Source organism: Silurus meridionalis, chromosome 18, assembly GCF_014805685.1.
Source record: "Silurus meridionalis isolate SWU-2019-XX chromosome 18, ASM1480568v1, whole genome shotgun sequence".
NCBI classification, from domain to species: Eukaryota; Metazoa; Chordata; class Actinopteri; order Siluriformes; family Siluridae; genus Silurus; species Silurus meridionalis.
The window spans coordinates 2,096,252-2,122,000 of NC_060901.1; the positions used below are offsets into that span (position 1 = coordinate 2,096,252).

A 25,749-nucleotide genomic window follows, 5' to 3' on the forward strand; every position below is an offset into this window, starting at 1 on the left:
ACACGCGCATTTGGGATTCCCCCCTCCCTCCCTTTAACATACCCCCCTCCCTCCCTTATTACCTACAGCGCCTCCGCCATTTTCATAAACCCCCGGAGTGTGACATCAGCGGCACAAACCGCGCCGTTATAGCGTTCATTTTGTTCCAAATATCATTTCCATCATTCGACGGGATTTAAAAAAAGCTTTAAGATTTAGTAAAAGCGCCCAGATTGTTGTTTTTTTTTTTTTTTGCCGCGCTCTAAAGATCAGAGAAAACCCCTGCTCCTGACGACGACGGCTAGTCAGCGCTAACAAAAAAAACCCCGTATGTTAGCAAGCGCGCTGTGTGAGGCTCGTTATAACGACGTATAGAACTGTCATTAGAATGACTCTTGACAGACTCATACACCTTTATTAACAGTGAACCTGTTTAAACCCCGGTGTGTGTGTGTGTGTGTGTGTACGGAATAACACGGCTAGTCAGCAGCATGCTAACCAGCGAACGTTAATAACGCGGATTGAATTACGCTCGTGCGCCGGAATATATTCTCTATAATACACATGTATGCGGTTTGTTATAGCGATACAACGACCTGGATTTAATCAATCAAACTGTTTGTGTGTACAGTGTAGGTTAATAATGAGGGCTTTTAAATCGTTTAAAAGGGAAAATAATAAACGACAAGAGCCCGGTTTGCGCGTGCACGTGACGGGGGTGTAGATATTTATCTTAATAAATAAATAAATAAAAACCGAATTTATAGATGAAATTAAATATATATCACCGCTGTACGCCTGAAATAACCATCCTGCATGGAGGGAAATATTTTATAGGGATTTCCATGTTCCAATGTTTTGAACAGGAGAAACGTATAATAATAAATAAATTATATAAAAAAAAAACATACCATAAATTAGAAATATTTGTTGATTATGATGTGGTAAAAACGGGACTGGATGTGAATTATATTTATTTAAAAACAAGGTGTTATTGTGTCATCAGGATTTTAAGCTTAATACTGAAACGTAGGAATATTTGTGATGTAAAGTTATAATGGTGGAGGAGATCAGATGGTGTGAATTATGTCTAAGACCAGGATTTAGACCTTAAATCCTGTGTGTGTGTGTGTGCGTGTGTGTGTCACTGTGCAGATTTATACATACAAAAGAGTTTAGCTTTAAAACTGTTACCCAAGATAAAGATGTGCGTATAGTCCCTAAACGTATAAAGTGTAATAGATCTTCAGCCCAAATCAGGATTGAAAGTCTTCATCCAAACTTCACTAGAGGTTCCCTGTTTAGCTTATTTCCCAGTCCACATGGATTTGGTGTGTTTTCTTTTTCCAACACACACACACACACACACACACACACACCACCCAGTGTTTTAACACAACCATTTATAGTTCAATATATGGGTCAGAGATCTACATGGGATGGAAACAGCCAGGAAATGGAGCTGTGTGTGATTTTATTTAGTGTATTACACCCAGAAATCATGCCTTCTTTCCCTCCATTTTTGCGTTTAGATTCTCTATCACTGTGTGAGGTATAATGAACTATTGTGAAGGTTGTGCTAGGCTAGCATTGCTATGAGTGTGTGTACACACACACACACATTATTAAAATTCAGATCTATTTTATATGTATAATTGTTAATGAGGGTATGAAAGCATAACCTATAGCTAGATATTTTTATTATCATGTGTGTGTATATATATATTATATATGTATATATATAAATAAGGTTTAGCTTCGTAGGATCTCGATATTGCTGTTTTTGCTCGATTTGAAGTAAAAAACCCCTAAAATATCTTTACTACAGAATAAAAGATTTGGAGATTTGGAGTGTACTGCACAATAATGACTATTTCCAGGGGGCTTACAGGACTAGCAGCTTAGCTGTGACACCACTGGCTACCTGCCAAACCATTCTGAGCCCAAATACAACCATAGGAGGAGATTTCTACGAGTAAATAATCACGACACATCTTCCAGAAACAGCCCAAAAGCCAGCAGAAACGTGCCCATGAAGCTCTCACCAGCTGGAGCTCCAGCATAGCATGCACACAAGCCATGTTGACTTGAGTACAGGGTCAGTCCATGTTATAGCCCACAAGCTTCAGCTGTAACCTGATAAAAACAGGCCATTTGAGTGGCCCACGTCCACACAGATGCACATTTTCTAATCGGAAATAAAACCGCATACCTGTATCAATGTCCACTGTGAGAGCCTTGAATGGAGACCAGGACCAAAACAATACTCTCCACTGCGGATGTGTTGAAGAAAAGATGGTTTCAAGCGCCCGAAACTGACACTGCTCGCCTTTTCGGCTCGTGTGCGAGTTGAACTCGTGAACCCGGACGCTTTTTTAAACTCAATATATAGTTTTAGGTCAGTTTTTGACCCCCTTATTTTTTTTTCTCCCCGGATCCCTTCAATCCTGTGCAAAAAATGGCGGCCTTGGCAGAACCGCCGTAACCCCGCCCCTCTCACACAGACCACGCCCACTCGAGCTAATCACGCCCTTCTCCGTCATGACGTCCTCCGCCTTCACATTCCGAGGGGTTTCCTGCCCGCACACGCACGGGCTGAGAGGGGAAGCGAGTTCATTCAATAGCGTTAACATCATCTTATCATTATTATCTTATTATTTTATTCATTATATATAAACGTCATTAGATTAAAATATTTAATAATTGGCACGAGTTAACTCATTTCATTAAAAATGAGTTAAACTTAATCACACATTTTTATATGTTCTAAATGTACCTTAAATTAATACTTGCTCTGTTTCCTCACGGACTGTTTTAATTGCCGGATCTGTGCATCATGGCTGATTTTGGTGGCTGTTTGAGACCTGGCGCATCAGTAAATCAAATGTTTAGTGATTAAAATGTATTTTTCGGTGTTAAATTATATATATTTTTAATATCTGACTAAAGAAAGGACGTCGTGAATAAATGTTTCGTTTTAATTTTGCCTCTTATACATTTATTTATCAATATTTTTATTTCAAATGGTCAAACAGAAATGCATTAATCGTTAAAAAAATTGCGATGATAAAATTAATGCCATTAAAATGAATTTGTGTTAACATGTTAATTATGACAGCTCTCTATATATTAATAGAATTATAAGCATGAGTAATATCCATACTGTTTGAAGCTTTTTATGGTTCTAACACTCCTAAAGCCCATGAACTTCCTGAAATCTGATTTACATCTGTACCGTATGAGCTCCACATACAGACAGTACATCTTGTTTAAACTTTACACTCCACATAACAAGGATGTTAATGACTTTTTTATGGCTTTACGAGGAGGAAGTGGAATTCCAGACTGAACGTTTCCCTTTTTTTGTTTGCTCTAAAGTCCGTAGTTTTCCTCTAAAAGAGCTGTTTGGACTGAAGTGCACCTCTGTGAGACCCATGAGGAGGAGGAGGCTGTGTTATCTGTGTTATATAACCTGCCTTATTCAAGAACACTGGAGAAAAATCGCCAGATATTATTAATGTGAACAATTAAACAATTAAAATAGATTGGAAGTGTAATTTCCAGATGGCTTGTGGTAGGTGTTTTTTTTGTCCTGACAGAAATAAAATGGGATGTAAAGCTCTGACAGGGAACTGTAATGACCTGTGGATGCACATTATTTAGTTTTAATATGATCGCATTACTGAATTAAAGGTGGAATAAATACATGTGTTTCCCCAGGATTCAAATTGGACCCGCGCACGCGCAGTGATCGAGTGTGGGGGAGGGGACAGTACGCACGCGCAGTGATCGAGTGCGGGGGAGGGGAGAGTACGCATGCGCAGTGCACATCCGGCGGTGATGTAATGCTCAACAATGCTGAAGGTGAAAATTTCGAGTCGAAGGCGACAGAAAGACGTCGACTCACGGACTTGTGAACAAAGCAGTACTGGATTTCCGACTTTCTTTTTTTAAATTGTCTATATAAGGATTAATTTAAACAAATTAGCGTTTTCAACGGCTGTGTTTTTTTTAATCTGCGGATATTTACTGGATGAACACCGGAAACTATTTTTTTCCCTTTTCAACGTCGATAAAGGTTCTTTAAAGCTTATTCTAATATGGTTAAATGTCTTTTCATGTAACCCCACCCGATAAAGTCTGTTCCTGTAATTAATTAAAAAAAGACGTTGCCCTTGAACAGTAATGGCCATCTTTTTTTTGTTCTCCTTGTTGGCTCATTGACGTCACAAAAATCCCCGTATGTGGGCAGTCAGAGCTGCTAGGGGAAAGAGGCGCGCCCGGAGATTCGTCGAGGGGACTGCGCATGCGCAATTCAGAAAGCGAGCAGGGTTTTTTTCCACCCTGAGAACTTTTGGCTTCGAAACCTTATAATGAAATTATTCACATTTTATCAAAGGCATAACATTAAATACATTTTCTCAGTAAATCTGTTGACCGCTCAGTTTTCAGTGTTCGCTTTGTGAACGACGTTTCGGGTGTCCAATCAGCGAGCGGCTCGTGATGCGTTCAGCCAATCAGAGCGCGAGAGGAACGTGGGCGGTTAAAGAAGACTGTAGTGACGGGACGCCATTAAAGGGTTTCACCGTGCGCGCTTTAAAAACGTGCCGAGTTTCGTTAAAGATGATTATTAAAATTATATTTAAAATGTTTTCATTTCATACTAACACTTGTACATGCAGATTTTAGTTTAAACGGTCAGGAGCGCGCTGTGGGCGTGAACGAGCCCAGAAAATGGCCGCCGTCGCCTTTTGTTCAGGGAAATGACCTGTGCTGTCGATTTAGAGATTTAACTCTAATTCCAATTTAATTTGTAAAAACACGACATTTTTCTTCACTCGTTTAAAGCCGCATCCGTGTTCCGGACGTGACATGACGTGGCGCTGCGTCTTTTTTTGAACCGCATCGGTTTTAACCGCGTATGTTCTAGAAAGTAAACCCGGAAGTGCGATTAACAAACCAGCCAATCAGAGTACAGAACCGAGTTTCTAGCTTTTATTGTGCGTATAAACGTATAGAAATGAACACGTGTACAGTTTGAAAATGTTTTTTACACTTTCTTGTGTGAAAGTGACCTGGTGTACCCTATCCCAGCAGCAGTCTTTCTAACCTTCATTGTGTTTAAAAGCTGTGAATTTAATTGCATTTCACTTCTGCACCAATGTCGCAAATCTCCATAATGCATTTTTTTCACTTTGGAAGTGTAGAAATGGAGAATGAGTGTGTTCATAAAGTTCATATGAGTTATACTTCTACAAAATATGGACTCTCCAATCATCTTCGGCATCCTGTGCTACCGGTCCGCGATCTTGGTTAAAGTCCATATCGTTTTCCATCGCAATGATCTGGTCCAAGCAGAAGAACCATGTAACTAGCTTTTGCTGCTGCATGATGAATGTCTGGGGATTTTCCTCCACAAACAGGAAGTTTCAGTACCCAGACCTTGTCTCCGCTATAAGACCAATGGCACGCGGTGAAAATCCTCCTGTTCCAAAACCTTCAGAGGTTCCAGTGGACACTAGAGGATGAGAACGAGGAGGCAGAGATGGAAGAGCCTGTGCAGATGGAAGCTGTTGCAGATCCAGATTTCAAACCATTAACCTACAGCAAGCTTCTCTTCATTTCTGAGGTAGACCTCAAAGATCTTGTTAGAGATTTGGATTTATGGGAAAAAAAGCCAATCAGAGCTGCTTGAAAAGGATTGAGGTTGAAAGGATGGAACCTGTCCTCAGGTACAGAAATATCAGTTATTCTCCACAGTCCTAAACATTAGACTAAATTCTTCAGACAAGTTGACAGTCTGAACGTTTGCAGTGACATCGGCAGATCGCCTTCTGCCCTCGCTACGTGAACATGATTCAACGGAATGCCGACTGATTGCTGACTCATCGTTAAGTTTGAAGGCGGTTTTGCTGTGCATTGGTAATATCTACACTTCCGTACATGTGGGACATCTCTGGTGATCTAAAGGTGACTGCAGTTTTACTGGGTCTGCAGATTGGCTACACCATCTACTGAAGTTCTTTGCATTGGATTTACTTTACACTGGCCACCTCTGAGGAAATCAGTTCCTGCTTTGCGCATCAAACTTGGGCTGATGAACAACTTTAAGGCTGTGAAGCTTTTGCTTACTTTAAACAGATGTTTCCATGCAGCAGTTATGCCAAGATAAAAGATCTCTTCGTTGGCCTGCAGATCCAACCAGTGATTAACTACAGTCACTCGAACTTTCCAACTTTATGGGCAGCTTAAGGGCCCAAAACTACGGCAGCTAGGTTGATCCATTTTCTTTATTCCCAGCCAACATCTGTGCCGTGAGCAACGAAACCGTGAAAGCTTTTACGCAGACATCGACGACATGGAGAAACTAAACTCTCAGAGAATTGTTGGATGCTGATGCTGAAGACTAGAAATGTTCTGCTGCAGATTTCTCTTGTTGGGAAAAAAAACAACAGAGGAAACACATTTTTCATAAAATTTGTTACACATCACCCACAGTCTCAGACAGTTTTATGTTCATCTTCAGAAGCTATACAGTATCTCATCCTTCATATTTCTGAAGAGCTTTTAGTTTAATCAGATAAAAGAAAGCTTCAGCGTTGGGCTTCTCTCTGAAAACTGTGACTTCACTAAGAAGTAAATAAAATGGACGTTTTTTAGGGTAAATGAACTCTGGGTAACAATCAGATCCAGACTTGATCCCAAATCGGATCCCGTGTCTGAAACTGAACACCAAGAACAAAAGCGATGACTATAGTAGGACTTGTCTATATGGTAAGTATTGAACATGGTTCTCCTCTTCTTTGGAGACTTTCTCCTTGAGCGACCATATGAAGCATGGTGGTGGGTGTGCTTTTGCTCCTGATTGATGTTTCCGTATGAGGAATTTCCCCCATGACATCATAAAGATCCAGAAAAAATAAAACTTTTTGTTTTTCTACTCCGTCATGCATCCGAATCGTTTCTTGAAACTGGGGAGATGTTTAGAGTGAGAATCTAACTCGCACTCGATTATTTAAATGCACTGGGGGGAAAAAACTCATAAAAAAAAATCACCAAAATACCATTTATTGGATTTCTGACGTTTTCCAGTGTGTCGAACTGTGGAATTTAATCAATAACGTTTTTTTTTTCTGATTACAATCGATTTATTAATATTATTGCTATTTACTTCCTGAGCTGTGATCAGAAATGTACTTTGGGAAATAAAAAACAAAAACCTACACGTGTTTATGTAACTGACTTCTATCCAGTTTGAGTCATGTGACCAGTCAGTGAGCAGCCTGCAATCTATGTCATTTTATTAGTATTAGTCCTCTATTTGTTGACTGTGTGATGTAAATCCTGTGTGTGTGTGTGTGTGTGTGATAGCTCTGAGGTCACACACTTCAAGTCCGATTTTGGTAAAAAAAAAAATACTCAGGAGGAAGTGTAGAGTGGGAGGGAATTTCCTGTTTTTGGTTTTAAATCTGAGTTTTAAAACTCTCTTGCCGTGTCGATTATCTTCCTCTTCTCACTCTTGTGTCCACCGACCAGAAACCTACAACCCTCTTTCCATCTTGCGTGGGATTTATTTGATCATTTCTTTATTTCTTTTCAGCTCTGTTGTTGATTACATTTTAGTTTTCCGGAACAATAGTTTTTCCGGGTTGCCGTGTGTATTGGATTAATAAAAATTGACCAAAATCTTTTCAATATTTACAGAGGCACTTTTTCCTTCGTTTGTAATGGTATTAACACCTCTTTCAGATCGGTTTTTATTAATGATTGATTTGTTTTGTTTCTGGGCCGTGTTCGTGTCCTGAGCAGGTCTTCTGTCATGTCTCATTTTACACTACAGTTTTTTGCACATTCATGAAGGAACATCTGCTGCTGCATCTGGTTTAAAAGATTGCACTGTTTTATGTTAGTTTACTCGTGATTCTGTTCATCTGTAACAATAGTAACAGTAATAATCAAAAAGATTCTTTTGTTTGTTTTGTTTAAGTTTAACTGCATTTCATTCTACAACCCACGACTCAATATATCACTTCCTTTTCTTGCGTTCTTTTTCTTTACAATGTTGCCGATTTATCACTTAGAACAGATTTTCGTTTCTTATGAATGTGTTTCTCCCCCTTTTTCTTCCTCCCCTGCATCCTGTCCTCCACTTTTATTCTGCATTTTACACACTGGAACTCAAAACTTCCTGAAGCCAGCAAAAACAAAAACCCAGCTAAATCCACTTCTCTAGAACGTCACGTTGGCGTCTCACAGCTCCAGGGTTCACGGTTCGGTCCTGACCTCATGTCAGTTTCACAAGGTTCTAATCCACATCAGCCTGTGTGGGTTTCCTCAGGGTTCTTCAGTTTCTTTCCACCATCCCAAAACGTTCCTCTCGGTAAAAAGGCTGAAATAAAGTGTGGATATTTATAGATATTTAATAGAAATGTATTGATTGTATAGTACAGGCACACAGCAGCTCAACCAGAAGTGTAAATAAGAGCAACTGTGCAGATAAATGTGCAAATTATATGTAATATAAATGTGCAGGAGTTTATCAGCATGCGCACCATAAATCTATAAACATAGAACTTCTCATATCTCTTCAAATATATTAGTGCAGAATGTGAGGTGCTTCCATGGGGTTCAGATTCTGGAGTGTGAAATCCAGACGCATGATTTACTGATGGGAGTGAAACACTGAAGTGTGATTAGATTAGATTAGACTAACAAGTCATTGTGCAAATACAGAGTATTTATATTTTACCAGCAGTGGACGAAGTACACAGTGTAGTTACAGTAGATTCACTCAGTAAAATGTGACTCAAGTAAAAGTAAAAATATCCCTTTACACTTTCTCTTGAGTAAAAGTACAAAAGTTATGATTTTCAAATGTACTTAATTATACAAAGTAGTGATTTATTATAACTATAATGTTCCTGTTATCATTTTTATCACAAGATTCTTCACTTAATCACCTCAGTTGATGTGTAAAGACTCAAATGTGACTCTCAGCACACTGATCTATTAATAGAATGATATTAATGACTCAAACACTGATTTCTATTATAATTATCATGAACACAAAACCTTAATATCTACTTTATAAAAATGGTACAAACAGGCCTTATTCTTGAATATTTTATTATAACTACAATTATTTTATATTTTATTAAATATCGGAAGTTATAAAAATAACTACTTAAGTACAAAGAAACCACCAATAAAAGCTTTTAGAAATTATATGATAGGAAAAAGTGCGGTCTGTCGCCCTCTAGTGGACCGAGTGCTATTACACTCAACAAACGCGGAGAAAAGGATTTGTAGCGATTGGCCAGGCAGAGGAACCGAGCTGGGAAGGATGGAGATGGAAATGTGTTGACTAGTGAGGAGAGTGTGCTGAGAAGATGGGGGGAGTATTTAGAGCAGCTGATGAATGAGGAAAATCAGAGAGAGAGAAGGTTGGATGGTGTGGAGATGTGAAGCAGGAAGTGGATAGGATTAGTAAGGAGGAAGTGAGAGCAGCGATTAAGAGGATGAAGAGTGGAAAGTCAGTTGGACCAGATGACATACAGGTAGAAGCATGGAGATGTTTAGGAGAGATGCAGTGGAGTTTTTAACCAGATTGTTCAACAAGATTCTGGAAGATGAGAAGATGCCTGAGGAATGGAGAAGAAGTGTGCTGGTACTGATCTTTAGGCATAAGGGAGATGTGCAGACCTGCAGTAACTACAGGGGAATTAAGTTGATCAGTCACACCATGAAGTTATGGGAAAGAGTAGTGGAAGCCAGGCTGAGAGAAGAGGTGACCATCTGTGAGCAGCAGTATGGTTTCATGCTGAGGAAGAGCACCACAGGTGCAGGTGGAGAAGAGTCTGGAGAGGTGGAGGTACACGCTGGAGAGAAGGGGAATGAAAGTCAGTAGGAGTAAGACAGAGTACATGTGTGTGAATGAGAGGGAGGTCAGTGGAGGGGTGCGGTTGCAGGGAGAAGAGGTGGAGAAGGTGGAGGAGTTCAGGTACCTGGGCATGTAGGACATTTTGGAGACAAGGTGAGGGAGGTGAGATTGAGATGGTTTGGACATGTGCAGAGGAGGGACATGGGGTATATCAGTAGGAGAATGCTGAGGATGGAGACACCAGGAAGGAGGAAAAGAGGAAGACCAAGGAGGAGGTTTATGGATGTGGTGAGGGAAGACATGCAGGTAGTTGGTGTGAAAGAGGCAGATGTAGAGGACGGCGGGGTATGGAGACAGATGATCCGCTGTGGCGCCCCCTATTGGGAGCAGCCAAAAAGAAAAGAGGTGGAAAATAAATAAGAATATTCACCCTAGTGGACATACAGTAACATTACACCACACAAAAGTAACCAATCACAGCACGTGTTTTTGGAAGGTCATGTTTTTATTTATTTATTTATTTATTAAAAAAAAAAAAAAGCTAAATTAATATAAATGTCAAATTTTATAATAAACGCTCATAAGCTTTCAAAACGTCGCCTCGCTGAGACGAGGTTGTGCAGCGCATGCGTATTTCGATGCGTAGAGCGCGCATGCGTATTTTGGTGCGCAGAGCGCGCATGCGCGGTGCATGTGACTCCGGGCAGCGGGGTGAGTGTGAGGGAGAGGGAGGAAGGTGACAGACATTTTGTTGTGACTTTTGCATGAAAATGTCGGCGGTCTGGAGAACCGTGAGTGTGTTCAGGGCTGGAGCTCGGCTCATCACACGCGGACCCCAGCACAGCGTTACCCGGAAGTAAGTGTTGATGTGGAAGTTTAAACCAGGCTAAAGTAGCCATGCTAACAGGCTAATGTAGGCTAATCTCCTCTCACAGTGCAGTCAGAGACCCAACTGTGTGTCACCTTTCACTATCACCAGATTCATCCAAATATAACAGCCGGAGACATTTATATATACAAGTGCAGTTTAATATAGATTTTATATATATATATCAGTGCAGGTGTAGAATTAAACCGTGTTTGTTTGTTTGTTTGTTTGCTGGTGTCCTGACAGACCCCTGACCCACACACAAACCTGAGTGATTAGTATGAGGTGGTATCAAAAAGGTTTTGCGACTAGTTTTGTAACAGCAGCAGTCGCACAGTCACAGGGAGCACCGACCTTCACAAGTCAGTGCTCCAAAAGACGTGGTCCAGTTAACATCTAGAGCATCTTCACACACTTTTCAAACAGAAGACTTCCACAAGACGTTCCAGAGGAACACTGAGAGCTGGGGACTGTCCAAACTTTGATACCACCTCGTGTGTGTGTGTGTGTGTGTGTGTGTGTGTGTGTGTATACACATTTTTATCTGTTTGTAGTTACATTAACGTTCTCACTCCAGCGCGATCAGTTCTCTCTCTTTCTCGCTCAGGGAAATTGGAACAGTTACGGCTTTTATGTCTGACACTGGAGACTCCTTTCAAGTTCAGAGCTGTTGCTATGGAAACGATCATTTACAGATCAAGAGCATTCTCAAGAAGATTGACGTGAAATATATTATCATCAAGGTGAAATATGGTAGGTTGTGTTAACTGTGTGTGTGTGTGTGTGTGTGTGTGTGTGTGTGTCAGGGCAGGTGGAGGTCCACACATCGTGGCTCAGTACCGTCAGCCTCCTCAACTCACTAAACGCCAGCACTTCCGTGCCGAACTTCTCAGCGGCTTCATGTGGTTCTGGATCATGTGGCACTTCTGGCACGACTCCGACGCCGTCCTCGTGAGTCTCTCTCTCTCTCTCTCTCTCTCACACTCACACACAGTACTGAGAATACACTGTTTTCTCCTCTCAGGGTCATTTCCCGTGGCCGGACACAAACGTCTGGACTGACCAGGAGCTCGGAATTCCTCCAGATGATGAGTGACCTTCATCTTCATCATATGTGCTGGTGTGTGTTTTTAATGTCGTTAAACATTGAGTACAGTAAAAACCAACACATACAATTTATATATATATATATGGGCAAAAGTTTGTGGACACCCAAGCCTAAGATTGGTGTATATTTTAGAACATCTCCTTCCACATGTAGTCTCCATTTGCTCTTTCACTAAACTCCACTCTTCTGAGATGATGTTCCATAAGATTTTGTAGAGATTCAGCTAAAAGGGTGTGAGTAAAGTCAGGTGCTGATGTAGGTGAGAAGTTGAGGAGGTTCCTGGGGTGTAGTCAGCGTACACGTTCGTCATGTTCAATAGGGTTGGAGCAGGAGATCTTCCACATCGTCCAATCCATGTAAAGTAGATCTTCATGAAGATCTTCATGTGTCATGGAACACGTTTGGATCTTCTAGTTCAAGTGAAGGCAAAATTTCAGGCTCCTGCATCCAAAGGTGTCTGATACGTCAGGTGTCCCAATACTTCTGGCCATATAAATAAAATATATTATTATTATTGTTTATTATTTAATGTTGTATTTTATAAATGAACATCGTTTCAGCCGCTAATTAAAATGTTTACGTGAAACAGAATTTATTATAAAAAATGTTAATTAAGTCAAATTAAAATATTTATTTCATTAATTAAAATATTTTAAAATGCTCATTTATAAAAATGCAATTTAACAATATTTTTCTTCACTGTTTAAATATTAAAAATAATAAAATTGTAAATTAATGAATTGATTGTTACTCGTTAGGCTTTTAGTCTTTAATTAATCATTCATTAAGTTTCCTCCTGTTTATTTTTTCTCCAGGTGCTGAGTGAGGTGTGTGTGTGTGTGTGTGTGAGAGAGAGAGAGACCCACTGGTCCTGATTTCCTGCTGTACAGAGACTCGTTTATTCCGATTTCATTTCTCGTACACGTTTATTTAAACTAATAAAGAAACAATCAGTGGACGAGTCGCTTCTTTTGTGGACTTGCAGAGAACAAATGAGCTCCATGAGTCATCCAGGAGTCCATCATTCCTACAGACGAGCTGATCACATGCTCTTCTCCTCAGACCACATATAATTCTATAAGTTGGGAAGGTGGTGAGGAACGTGTTAGCAGCTCAATGACGTGCACACGGCTCATGAAGTACGCAGGACAAGGTCTTTGGCACATTGACTTTTGAAGGTTGGTGCTCCCTGTGACTGCGCACTGTCATCTGTTGGCATGTTACAAAACTAGTTTCCAACACAAGTCTCTCCACGTGTCTCTCTTTCACATGTGTTGAATCAGCACGGTCGTCTGATGAATCGATAAAGCAGGTCGACTCACCTAAAGAAATGATTCAGAGAGTCGACTCACCTAAAGAAATGATTCAGAGAGTCGACTCACCTTCAAACGACACATCACACACACACACACACACTTCAGTTTCCTGTGTCTTTTTATCGTTTATTAGTCTGGAAAAAAAAGTCACCTGCGTCTGGATTACACTCTTCTCCAGCTTTTCAGATTCAACACACAAATCATCACCCGTCATTACTACAAAATCTATTACAAACCCGTCGTCGTTCAATTACAAAAAACAAGCCAACAATTATTCCATTCGCATATTTACAGAAAAATGAGGGCAGGAAGCACAAAAAACAATAAGTTAACAGCCAATAAAGACATTACAGCAAACACGGAAAATACATTCCTCCCTCACACACACACAAACACACACACACGAGTGAAGCAGGATGAACACGGTCATTATTTCTCCCTGAGCTTTAAACACGCTCACATCGTCCTAAAGGCAGATGCAGATCTTCATCATCATCATCATCATCACTTGAATTCAACACCAGTGTCACAAAATCATTGTGCTTCATTTCCTCCTTTTCATCTTTTATTCATTAAAAGTGGGGGAGGGGGAAAAGTGGGCGTTTCCCAAATCGCTCATGATTTCATCACAACACTTTCCTATTCACACTGAAACGTTTCTCCACGAGCACGTTCGGAATCCAGTGGAACATCTTCCCAGAAGAGTGGAGTTTATTCTAATAGCAAATGGGGAACGGGATGATGTTCTTCTGCTCGGGTGTCCACAAACTTTCAAAATCTGAGCGCTTCTAAAATTCTCTTCTTGGGTTTCAGTAAACTTCAAAAACTTCTCCAGCCAAACGTGGTTCTTCTCCAAACTTTCATTATGTCTGGATGCAGGAGCATGAAAATGTTCCTTTGCTTGATCTAGGAGACCCAAACCTGCTCCAGCACGACCCTCAACCCTAGTGAAGAATTGTAATGCTCACACATCTGCAGAAGATCCAGCAGAACATCTTCCCAGAAGAGTGGAGCTCAACTCTACATTACCATCAAATGATATGAAACTTCAAAAACGATTCACACACACCAGTCTTTAGGCAGGTTTTGAGGTCATGTGATTGGGGAAACGCCCACTTTTAGGGATTAAAAAAATAATTATTTTGCTACAAATTCCTTCCAGTGCATCGTAAAAAAAAAAAATTATAAATCAGCTAAAATAACGAGAAACAAATAAAACAGCTACAGATCTCACCTGCTAAACACACAAAACCAACTCAAATCTACCGATCGATCGTCTAATCAAACACTGGACAATTATTGCTTTCAGCACCGTTTAAAAACGTTCTCACACATTAATAAAGGACCCTGAACTCCGTCACTCAGACCGACAGGAAGAAGAAGCGATCGACGTTTTAAAGTACAGAAATGAGATGCTAAAGAAATAAAATGTGAGAGCTGCCCAAGAAAAAAAACACACACACACACACACACACACACACACACACACACTTCGGCTACAGGTTACACATGGAGGTTGAAAAAAGGGAAAGCAAAGCCGACTGCAAAAATATACAAAATCTGAGCTCTCTGATTGGCTGAACAGATAAAACGCTCCCGGCTGTGTTCCAATCCTCCGACTTGCCCTCGTTCACTTAAATTTTAACGTTAAATGTGACTTTAATTAAAGGGGGTGTTGATGGACAGAGCGTATACAGCTACTATAATACACTGTGACTGAAGTGATGATACACTGATGGATGGAACGCGAATCTCAGTGGTGTAGAGGAATAAAACACTGGGGGGTGGCTGTTAGAGGATGTGAGGTTAATGCTATAGGAAACCCCCATTACATGGTTACTAGTGTTACACCTTTTGTGTAATTGTAATGCGATTTTTTTTTTTAACACAACATTATGTTAAAATGCTACATTTGGGCGGGAAATAATTAGTGATATTGTTAATTTTTTACATTTTTGAATCAAAGTGCAATTAAACGATATACATATTATGGTATATACACAAACACACACACACACACACACACACACACACACACACACACACACACACACACACACACACACACACAATCTATTCCTGAATTGTATCAGGCGTCTTTGGATGCTGGAGCATGAAATCTTCCCTTCGTTTAAACCAAGAGACTCAAACCTGCTCCAGCTCCATGAAGATCTGATTTATATGGGTTGGAGTGGAAGATCTCCTGCTGTAGAGCTCCAACCCTATTAAACACCATGGAGAAGAATCTGAAGCGGCTCCTGAACAAGGGCATGTTAGGAGTATTGGAACACCACCTGCAGAAGCTGCGTACTGTATCAAAATAATAATAAACCCACTCATGAACATTTGGCTGTTTTTCTCACAGATCTGAAAATCTCCCTGATCTCCTGCACCACTGTTTGTGTAATAAATCAGCACTGAATTTCCCCGAGTGTGTGTGTGTGTGTGTGTATCCGCCGTGCAGCATCAGTGTGATCGTGCCGTTCCTACATACCTCGGAACCTTAACATGCAAGGTACAAGAAGTTGTGTGTTTGTGAGATGTGTGTGTGTGTTGCGGTGGCGTTATAGCAGCAGTCGAGTGTGTGTGCTCATCTTCATCAGCTTGCTCAGCTTCTGCTTGGACGTTGCGTTGCCTTTCTTTGGACGTTTTCCTGAAAAACGCAGCAAAATCAAATGCGGTTCAGATTAGAGCACGCCTTTCAACTTCACCCCTTTCCAGAAACCGCAGCTCGTTATTCGTACAAAGACTTTCACACGGGGTTTCTGCAAAGTCAAATTGAAGACTTTAAGAGCGTTAAGAGAAATTTAAGGCCGAGATCACGATGGCGACCGCAAACGAGCGCTTAATTTATCGCAGAAAGCTGATTGGTTGTTGCACGTTGGTCTCATTCGTAATACAGCGAAATATATTTGGCCTAGTTAAAAAAAATAAAAATCCCTACACTACGATAAATAAAAGGAATCAATTCTAAAGTGCAGGAGCGTTTCAGTGAGCGTCAAAAGACTTGTTTAAAATGACTTAAAACTCAGAACAGGGAATTTAAGACTTAAATATGAACTCTTTAGGACCCTGCAGAAACCCTGTTTATAGCAGGCGGCTGTAAATGTTACACGCTGCTTTAACGTAAATATTTAATGTGGTTTTTACTATACACTATGATTTCAGTATCCAATCAGAATGCAGAATTCAGCAGCACTGTACTGTGATCATACACACACACACTCACACACACCTTTAGTGGCCTGGTTGCTGATGGGGCTGGAGTTGTGTGTGTGTAGTTTGGATGGATGGAGTGCAGGAGATGGAGAACTGTCGCTGTAGAAACACTCCTCTACTGAACCCGTGTTACTGCTAACACACGCTGCACTGCTACTGCTACTGCACCACGTCTCCTGAGTCACAGCGCCCCCCTGTGGAACCCTGCTGGGGGAGGAGGGACGCTCCCTGGGCAAATACCACACAATTATTTATTTACATGTTACATGTTTGATGTTGTTTACAGAACGAGTGGAAACATGATTGTGTGTGTGTGTGTGTGTGTGTGTGTGTGTGTGTGTTACCTTTTTAGTGGTTTGTGATGTTGACTCCCTGAGTTTCTCATCTTAGGCATCTTGCACTCCTCTTCATCCTCAGAGCTTCCTGAATCTAAACTTTCCTTCTGCTCAGAGAGTGTGAGAGAGAGAGAGAGAGAGAGAGAGAGAGAGAGAGAGAGAGAGAGAGAGCACACAAGGCCATTAAAAGAGAGGAATACACCAAAAAAATATAAAAAAGAAAGCGATTAGAAACTGATGTAACAGACCTCATCTTCCTCTTCATCTTTTTGCTCCACTTTCTTCTGCAACCCTGAGAGGTTCGTCAGCTTTATCCTGAGTTCTGCTCACACAATAAGAAGCCCAGAGTCAGAGCAGCAACAGCACACTGAGTTCTTTACAGTTGCTGCTGAGGAGTGTGGTGTGTGTGATGGAGAACGTCAGGGTTTGATGGAGGACGCTGGACGCATACAACTGAGCAGCAGAAGGTTTAAGGGCCTTACTCAGGGGCCCAGGAGTGGGAGCTTGGTGAATTTGAACTTATGACCTTCTGATCCAAAGAGAAATGCCTTAACCACTTAGCTAGCACTCCCACGTTAGAGGGTTGGATGGAGAACTTTGGGATCTGAAGGTGAATGTGAGATGATGAATGGAGAATGTTGGGGTCAGAATGTAAGACGATAGGAGGAGAATGTTGCGTTCTGAAGGTGAATGTCAGGTGATGGATGGAGAACATTAATGTGTTGGATGAAGAACACTGGTGTGTTTAATGGAAAATGATGGGTCTGAATGTGAACATCAGGTGTTGGATGGAGAATTTTGGTTTTTGATGGAAAACGATGGCCCAAATAAACAGAACCTTTTAGAGAATCTGAGTCTGGATGAAGATCTATGTTTATGAGCTAGCATGAGGGGGTTAAACTGACTCACCATGATGAGTGACCTGACCCACATACTGTAAACCCGCCTCCACTTTCACTTGTTGGCATGACGATGGCTTTTCTAGTTTAACGTGGTGCTGTTGGCATGACGATGTCTCGTCTTGCTCAGGTTTCAAAGCTCTGTTCCCAAGACGCAGCCTCTCACTGCGATCAACACACACACACACACACACACACACACACACACACACACACACACACACACACCCCCACTTATAATACATGTTATGTAATCACAATGATATAATAATGCAGTGGTATTAAATCACCACGTACCACATGATTCTGCCGTTACACAGCACCAGCCGCAAAGCGTTGTCATGGTTATCCTCAACAGTTACGGCAGACGCCTGGACGACTTTCTTAAACTTCCTGTTCACCTTAGAGCTCACGTCCTGGTCCTGCTAAGATGATGGTGAAAAAGAAAATACGTGGAAAAAAAAAAAAAAAAAAAAGTTTAATTTGGGACGTGACCTCACCTCATCCAGGGGGCCGACCTCGAGCCTCTTCAGCACCTCGCGAGTGTGGAGCTCCAAAATGTCCAGGTTTGATCGGAGTTTGGGCTCGTGATGATGATGATGATGATGGTGGTAATGATGATCTCCGAGTCGTCGGGCGACTCGTCGTTTCTCGAGCGAAGAATGAGCAGATGTGCTTTCCCCATTCCCCTGAGGATCCTCCTGTGACGCAATCCAGATGTGATCAAATTTGAGTTCACACAAGTTTTAGTTTCTGCCTCACAGTTTTTCTGTTTTTAATTATTATTAAATTCGAAATAAATAAAGAAATAAAAGAAAACAGAAGGAAAGTAAAGTTAGCGCAGTGTCACTGCAGCTGCTCGCTCCACACTGGAAACACCATTTGTACTGCGATTTGTAGTTCGCTCTAACACTTTGTTTTGTTCAAATGGGGTCTAATAAATGTAAACTATTAATTAAATTGAATCAGTTTTAGCCATGTGTAGTGTAAATCATGTGCTGTACCTCCTGGACCTCCAGGTGACGAATCTCCCTGCTCAGTTCCTTGATCAGGAGACTCGGCCGGATGTGATCTGGAATCTCGCTGTTTGTCGCCGTTAACTAGAAAACACAACCGGATGTGAAGGTTTACAAACTTCCTCCTGCTCCACCACACCTTAATCAGGTTAGTCTGGTGTTAAGATTATAAAGAGACCCTTCCTGTTTAAATCAGCTCCAAAACCAGTCCAGCATGTCGAGTGCAAGATTATAGGTACTAATAAACGTACGGTTCTTATAAATATAAATCACATGAAGTGTTACCTCTCTCCTTAACCAAGTCTTCAGGGCAGAGATTAAAGCCTTCACTCCGTCCACTAGATACTCCGGAGGCTGGCGCTTCTCCTCTCGGAGTTCTGCCAACACACACACACACACACACACACACACACACACACACACACACACACACACACACACACACACACACACACACACACACACACACACACACACACACACACACGGTTTGTGAGACAAGTTTGTATTTAACTTATTATTTTTACTAGCAATTACATTCAGTCGTTCACCTTTCAGTGTCTTCAGCAGGTTCTTGGCCACGTACCAGCTAATGGCCTCGAAATACGGGAACTTGAACAGATCTGGAGTTTTCAGTCTTCGCTCCATCTCGTAACACCTGAAAGCCACAATGAACAGATCACACTGGTTTCCTCCCAAAACAAACAGGAAAAAAACCTGAAATCTTGATTCCTTATTGAAACAGAACGAAATGCAGAAATTACTTGAGCTGCATGCCGATGTTCAGGTTGTGTAGAAAGTTTCCCCCGAAGGCCATGCAGTCCTGAGATGTGAGAACCGCATGTATCCAACCTGCAGAAGATCCCACAGACGATCAGTTTACAATCACCTTACTCTTCTTCTATGCTGAGTGTCGCTTCGGAATGATAATCTAGAGTACGAGCGTTTTGTTTGGCCAAATACTTGGCTGAAGCTAGATAGAGATGCACGTTGCCGTGGAAACACAAAAAACAACGCGCAGCTCGACTGTATTTTTAGGGGTGTTGCCAACTAACATTGACTGCCCACATATAGGCAGGAACATCAAAGAAGTTGGTAACTAGTAGTCACCATGACGTTACAGATATCAGTATAGTGTTTAAGAATATCTCTAGAACCCCCGCATGAAGTTAGGCTGCGATATCGATATATCGTCCCGGTCCTGTGTAAGATTCTCACCTGTCGGGAGCAGTACGGTGGTGCCCTGCTTCACTACACACTTGTAGCACTTCTCCACCTTCTCCCCGAAGAACACTTCGCTCTGATTGGCTGAGGAGCTCCACGATTCGTACAGAGCCAGGTTGGTCTTGGTCGGCTCGATCAGGTAGAAGACCTTCTCTCCCTGTACGAAGCCGAACAGCGAACGGTGAGCGTCGTATAGAACACCCATGATTCTCTACGATTACCAAAAAAACATGAACTAGGTCGCTCCGTAGTGAACAAAGGTGTAGCAGGTGTTACCCAGAGGACGTGGTACCACACGGAGGTTCCTCCGAAGTCGATGTGGAAGTCGGTGTAGCTGTTCTTCACCCCCATCAGGCAGTACTTCTGCACAAACGGCTTGGGAAAGATGGAGTCGTCCGGCCAGTACTTTTCCACCCAGGACATTTCACGGGCGATTTTCGGTACATCCACCAGCTCAGCCATCCTACACACACACACACACACACACACACACACACACACACACACACACACACACACACACACACACACACACACACACACACACACACACACACACACACAGTTACCCCTGGAGCTTGTATCTAAAAACAGGTGGGATTGAGGGGGTGGAGCTACACATCATCAGCCAATCACATTTCACCTTAGAAAACTGAGCGAAGTGTAACCTCTTACGTTAGTTGTCATGGTAACACTGCACTCGGACAGAAAGTGGGCCTAACGCTTCCAACTGAGGTCACTTAACAAGTGCCGCAGCTTCACACCAAGCAATTGGGCTGTTGTTGTCATGGTAACACTTTTAACTGCATGTTTGATTTGCATATTGATTTGCATACTCCACCTACTTGGTGTCAGAGAACTCCAGGCTGATGAGGTTGAGCACTTTGGGACGTTCGGGTTGGTAATAATACTTCACGAACTCTCGGAGCTTCATCTTGCTGTCCGCTTGCCGAGCCACGTCAATCACGTCGATCACTTTCTCTCCGCCTGCATGCAGCGAACACGTGCAATTATTTTCTCTATATTATACTGTAATGGCCACTAAAAAACGTTTTGGATTGCATATGCATTTTGTCTAAACAGCTCAGTGAGACGTTTTTATTCTTCCGTGTGTGTGTGTGTGTGAGACTGAAGGAACAGGGTAAAGGAAAGCAAAGTGTCTCAAGAGTGTAATCTGATCTGTGCATAGTGGGCTCTCTCTCTCTCTCACACACACACACACACACACACACACACACACACACACACACACACACACACTAATGGGAACAGGTGTGTGTATGTAACTAAAGAGCTCCATCAGTTTGGTGGTCTGTAACTAAGGAGACAGACAGCACAGCTGCAGGAGCACACCCCTCCCAACACACACACACACACACACACACACACACACACACACACACACACACACACACACACACACACACTCCAGGGAGAAGACATCAGATTCCCCCATGAGGTTTCACTAAATCTAACTCGCATGATAAAGCCGTCTCTGCTGTTCCATTAATGATAGTGTAACACACACACACACACACACACACACCGACATAGTGCTGGACGTCTCTGACGGAGAAGGACGGTGGGGGAAGTCTGAGTCCCAGCCCCTCCATGTCCTGCACTATGATCGGGTAATCGAACCCCTTGGTCTCCAGGTACTGGCATGTCACATGACCTCCCTGCCTCCGGACCACGATCTCATCGGCACTGCACAAAAAACTAGAGATTAGCGCTTTATACCGTGCACACACACACACACACACACACACACACACACACACACACACACACACACACACAATAACCATGGCCCATGTCAGGATTAAAGTCACAGACATGTTCTTTATTCTGATGTTGGATGTGATCTGTGTATCTGTACTGCTGAAACATGATTGGCTGATTGGATAATTGAATTAACGTGTACAGGTGTTCAAAAAAAACCAATCAACATCCATCCATGTGATGAAGTGTATATTACAGATGCTATTACAGGTTCTAGGTGCTATTACCAGTATTATAACAGGTCAAACAATCACAGGTTGTATTACAGGTGTTATTTGGAGTCGTATGACAGGTCGTATTACAGGTGTTATTTGGAGTCGTATGACAGGTCGTATTACAGGTGTTATTTGGAGTCGTATGACAGGTCGTATTACAGGTGTTATTTGGAGTCGTATGACAGGTCGTATTACAGGTGTTATTTGGAGTTGTATGACAGGTCGTATTACAGGTGTTATTTCAGGTCCCTGTGTGTTATATGACAGGTGCTATTACCTGGGGAAGCTCCTGGCCTGCAGCTGCTGTACGAACACTGCTGTTCCTGCCTGAACCGGCCTCCTCCTGTCCTCCTCCTCTGTGTAATCATGTCTGTGCCAGTTATTCCTCTTCTTCACTGAGACACACACACACACACACACACACACACACACACACACACACACACACCATTTACACTAATGATCAGAGTATAACACATTTATAATACTCCCTTCAGCAGAACACACACTTACTGAGCGAGGGTCCATGAATAGGATGGCAGTTAGGACAGTGATAGACGTCAATATCAGCAGCATGATGCTCCTCCACCTGCACACAACTACACACATGCACACACACACACACACGTTACATTCCAGACCTGCTTAAGACGGCATATCTGATCAGCTGGTTTTGTTCTGACATGATTTATTGTTCACATTCCTGTAGTGCACATGCATGCTCCACCCTCTACACACACTTAACACACCTTACAAAAAAGCAAACACTTGTGCAGTGTGTGTGCAGTACATGTGCAGTGTGTGTGCAGTCCGTGTGCAGTACACGTGCATTACGTGTGCTGTGTGTGTGCAGCAAGTGTGCAGTACATGTGCATTATGTGTGCTGTGTGTGCAGTGTGTGTGCAGTGTGTGTGCAGTCCGTGTGAAGTACACGTGCATTACGTGTGCTGTGTGTGTGCAGCAAGTGTGCAGTACATGTGCATTATGTGTGCTGTGTGTGCAGTACGTGCAGTACGTGTGCTGTGTGCAGTGTGTGTGCAGTGTGTGTGCAGTACGTGTGCAGTACGTGTGCAGTACGTGCATTACGTGTGCTGTGTGTGTGCAGCAAGTGTGCAGTACATGTGCATTATGTGTGCTGTGTGTGCAGTACGTGTGCAGTACGTGTGCTGTGTGTGTGCAGTACGTGTGCAGTACGTGTGCAGTAAGTGTGCAGTAAGTGTGCGGTTCGTTTGTGGTGTGTGTGCACTGAGTGTGCGGTACACATGCAGTGCATGTGCGCAGTGTGTGTGCAGTACGCGCGCAGTGTGTGCAGTACATGTGCGCAGTACGCGCTGGGTGTGTGCAGTGTGTGTGTGGTACGTGTGTGCAGTACGTGTGCGGTACGTGTTCAGTGTGTATATAAAAGTATCTGCCTCTGCAATTTCTCAGTTTAGACGTCCCCTCAGTCCACCAGTGTCTCGTCTTTATCGGTGTATTTGTCTCTCACCGTCAATCAGTCCATCCATCTACGTCTCCGTCTGTCCCTCGATCTAACACTTCCTTTTAGGGTTTTTATTTACTCCATCTCTCTTTACCCATCTGTCTTCTTATCATCCACCTGCTTGGCGTTTATCAGTTTATCCTTCATCAAATGCATTTGTTTATCAAGCTGTCAATCAGTTCATTTATATATTTACACACACACACACACACACACACACACACACACACACACACACACACACACACGTTTTCTATTTGTTATAAGATTACAGAGAATCAATCAGTCCATCCTTCTATGAACTCTTCTTTCAGAAATTGTTTTGTCTGGTTGTCTCTCCATCCATCTACCCCTCTCTCAATCCATTAACAGTTCTATCTGACCATCCATCCATCTCTGTATCTACAGTATCTATCCCTTCATCCATCCATCCCTATATCTTTCATATCAGTTTCTCTCTCTTTATCCATTCATCTCTTTCTACTAATCTGTCAATCACAGTCTCAATCTTTCTATCACTTTGTCTCTCTGTTTGTCTCTTTTTCACTCAGTTTACTCACCGCTCTCACTTAGTCCATCAGTCTGTCTCAGTCTGTCCATCTTTCAATATCAGTTTACCTGTTTATTTACCCATACAGCAATAATCAGTCAATTTGTCCTTCTACTTCTCTGTTTTAACATCCATCCATCCACCCATCCATCCATCCATCCATCCATGACTTAGCTCTTTATATTCATCTATTTCCTATTAGTTAGTTAGTGGATGGACAGACAGATTAATATCAATCTATTCAAAGACAGAAGTGTGTGTGTGTGTGAGTGTGAAAGAGACTGCATTAAAGTGTTGTTTTTTTTATCTCACACACTCCTGAAACACAATAAACACTAATAATTTCTCACACTCACTCTCTCTCTCTCTCTCTCTCTCTCTCTCTCTCTCTCTCTCTCTCTCTCTCTCTCACACACACACACACACACACACTCTCTCTCTCTCTCTCTCTCTCTCCTGATACACTGATAAACTGATTTTATAGTTTACAATAAACACTATAATCCTGATTTTTCAAACACAAACACACACACACACACACACACACACACACTGAAACCACTCCTGAAGCCTGAGATGTAGAAATTATTTATTGTTAATATCCTACTGTGGATAGTAGATAAAACACTGCTAGTGTAGAAGAGTAGTGTAGTTTATTATTGTAGTGTAGTAGTGTAGCTGATAGCTCCTCGGCTAGCTCGCTGTTGTGTTGTAGTGTAGTGTATTTTTGTAGTGAAGTGAAGTGTATTAGTGTAGTAGTGTTGTAGTGTAGTAGTGTAGTGTATTATTGTAGTGTAGCTGATAGCTCCTCGGCTAGCTCGCTGTTGTAGTGTAGTGTATTATTGTAGTGTAGCTGATAGCTCCTCGGCTAGCTCGCTGTTGTAGTGTAGTGTATTTTTGTAGTGTAGTGAAGTGAAGTGTATTAGTGTAGTAGTGTTGTAGTGTAGTAGTGTAGTGTAGCTGATAGCTCATCGGCTAGCTCGCTGTTGTGCTTTTCCGCCTGTGTGTGTGTAGAAACGCGGTCGATTCACGTCCTCAGTCGATCATAATTAGTTTGTCGGTGTGTAAACAGACATACCTGCCATGGAACCAGTCCTTACAAATGTCACACTGGATCATAAAGCGATTGAGATCGTAAGGCTGCCGGCACACACAGTACACTTGGGCAGCCGCCATCTTGCTCACTCTCGCCTCGTCTGAGGGCGAAGTTTAAATGTCGGCGGAAATTGCCGAAGGTGGGGATTTAACGTCGACGGAAACTCCCGAAGTCGCGCTCCGTGTGTGACGGGAATCACGTAGCGAATGGACGAAAAATGACGAAGGCTCCGGCGGAAACAGACGGAAAGAGCCGAACGCGGGGCTTTTAAATCTCCGGAAACAGCCGAAGACACAATCAACCCCCAACACAAGCTACAGAGCTGAGGGTCAAATATTAATGATGATGCGCTGTATAATTACATTTTATATAATATACTTTCATTATTTACATTATACATAAGTATAAAACTTTATGTACTTTATAGTTTACATGTAAAACAATATTTTATACAGTAGTCAGGTGAATAATTCGAATTAAATTATACAATTAAATTATATTTTTAGAGCTTTCAACAATAAACATTCTATCTATCTATCATCTATCTATCTATCTATCTATCTATCTATCTATCTATCTATCTATCTATCTATCTGTCTGTCTGTCTGTCTGTCTGTCTGTCTGTCTGTCTGTCTGTCTGTCTGTCTGTCTGTCCGTCCGTCTGCCCCCCCTCTCTCTATCTATCTATTTGTTTCTCTCTCTCTCTCTTTCTCTATCTATCTATCTGTTTCTCTCTCTCTCTCTCTCTCTCTCTCTCTCTCTCTCTCGCTCTATCTATCTAT

The 25,749-nt window shown here is 42.0% G+C and overlaps 3 protein-coding genes and 1 long non-coding RNA gene across 6 annotated transcripts in view; 2 read left to right on the forward strand and 2 right to left on the reverse strand.

The window, feature by feature from the left end:
* Positions 1-2,472, reverse strand: part of kmt2e (lysine (K)-specific methyltransferase 2E) — a 35,237-nt gene extending 32,765 nt beyond the window's left edge. Inside the window, exon 1 of the mRNA XM_046873204.1 lies at positions 2,192-2,472. The gene's annotated coding sequence lies outside the window, so the exon portion shown is untranslated. The remainder of the gene's footprint in view (positions 1-2,191) is intronic.
* A 268-nt stretch (positions 2,473-2,740) lies between these two features.
* LOC124401168 lies at positions 2,741-7,202 on the forward strand. 2 transcript variants are annotated; one of them, XR_006928538.1, is made up of 3 exons: positions 2,741-2,854; positions 3,358-3,553; positions 3,700-7,202. It is a non-coding gene; the product is annotated as an uncharacterized LOC124401168 (long non-coding RNA). The 2 variants fall into 2 exon arrangements; XR_006928537.1 differs by lacking the exon at positions 2,741-2,854 and having other exon boundaries at positions 3,261-3,553.
* A 3,337-nt stretch (positions 7,203-10,539) lies between these two features.
* Positions 10,540-12,793, forward strand: ndufb2 (NADH:ubiquinone oxidoreductase subunit B2). Its single transcript, XM_046873211.1, has 4 exons — positions 10,540-10,715; positions 11,534-11,678; positions 11,752-11,847; positions 12,651-12,793. The coding sequence occupies exons 1-3, from the start codon at positions 10,624-10,626 to the stop codon at positions 11,821-11,823; spliced, it is 309 nt and encodes a 102-aa protein (XP_046729167.1). The 5' UTR covers positions 10,540-10,623; the 3' UTR covers positions 11,824-11,847; positions 12,651-12,793.
* A 2,467-nt stretch (positions 12,794-15,260) lies between these two features.
* On the reverse strand, positions 15,261-25,092 carry kdm7aa (lysine (K)-specific demethylase 7Aa). 2 transcript variants are annotated; one of them, XM_046873206.1, is made up of 18 exons: positions 24,950-25,092; positions 22,355-22,440; positions 22,119-22,236; positions 21,391-21,551; positions 20,690-20,831; positions 20,121-20,307; positions 19,839-20,001; positions 19,385-19,472; positions 19,172-19,278; positions 18,906-18,997; positions 18,609-18,704; positions 18,105-18,305; positions 17,902-18,026; positions 17,615-17,769; positions 16,954-17,027; positions 16,715-16,812; positions 16,387-16,598; positions 15,261-15,804 (listed from the first exon to the last, which is right to left on the reverse strand). In XM_046873206.1, exons 1-18 carry the CDS (start codon positions 25,045-25,047, stop codon positions 15,716-15,718), a joined length of 2,292 nt encoding a protein of 763 aa, XP_046729162.1. In that variant the 5' UTR covers positions 25,048-25,092; the 3' UTR covers positions 15,261-15,715. The 2 variants fall into 2 exon arrangements, with proteins under 2 accessions (XP_046729162.1, XP_046729161.1); XM_046873205.1 differs by having other exon boundaries at positions 17,902-18,029.
* Between the last annotated feature and the right edge of the window lie 657 nt (positions 25,093-25,749).

What these genes read in the sequence shown, in the direction of transcription:
- ndufb2 (XM_046873211.1), top strand. Translation starts at nt 10,624, where the DNA reads ATGAAAATGTCGGCGGTCTGGAGAACCGTGAGTGTGTTCAGGGCTGGA. An exon ending in CAGCACAGCGTTACCCGGAA is followed by an intron (nt 10,716 to 11,533) that starts GTAAGTGTTGAT and finishes TGTGTGTGTCAG; the next exon opens with GGCAGGTGGAGGTCCACACA. An exon ending in ACGACTCCGACGCCGTCCTC is followed by an intron (nt 11,679 to 11,751) that starts GTGAGTCTCTCT and finishes TTCTCCTCTCAG; the next exon opens with GGTCATTTCCCGTGGCCGGA.
- kdm7aa (XM_046873205.1), bottom strand. Translation starts at nt 25,047, where the DNA reads ATGGCGGCTGCCCAAGTGTACTGTGTGTGCCGGCAGCCTTACGATCTC. An exon ending in AGACGTCCAGCACTATGTCG is followed by an intron (nt 20,832 to 21,390) that starts GTGTGTGTGTGT and finishes CGCTGCATGCAG; the next exon opens with GCGGAGAGAAAGTGATCGAC. An exon ending in AAGATGAAGAGGAAGATGAG is followed by an intron (nt 16,813 to 16,953) that starts GTCTGTTACATC and finishes CTCTCTGAGCAG; the next exon opens with AAGGAAAGTTTAGATTCAGG.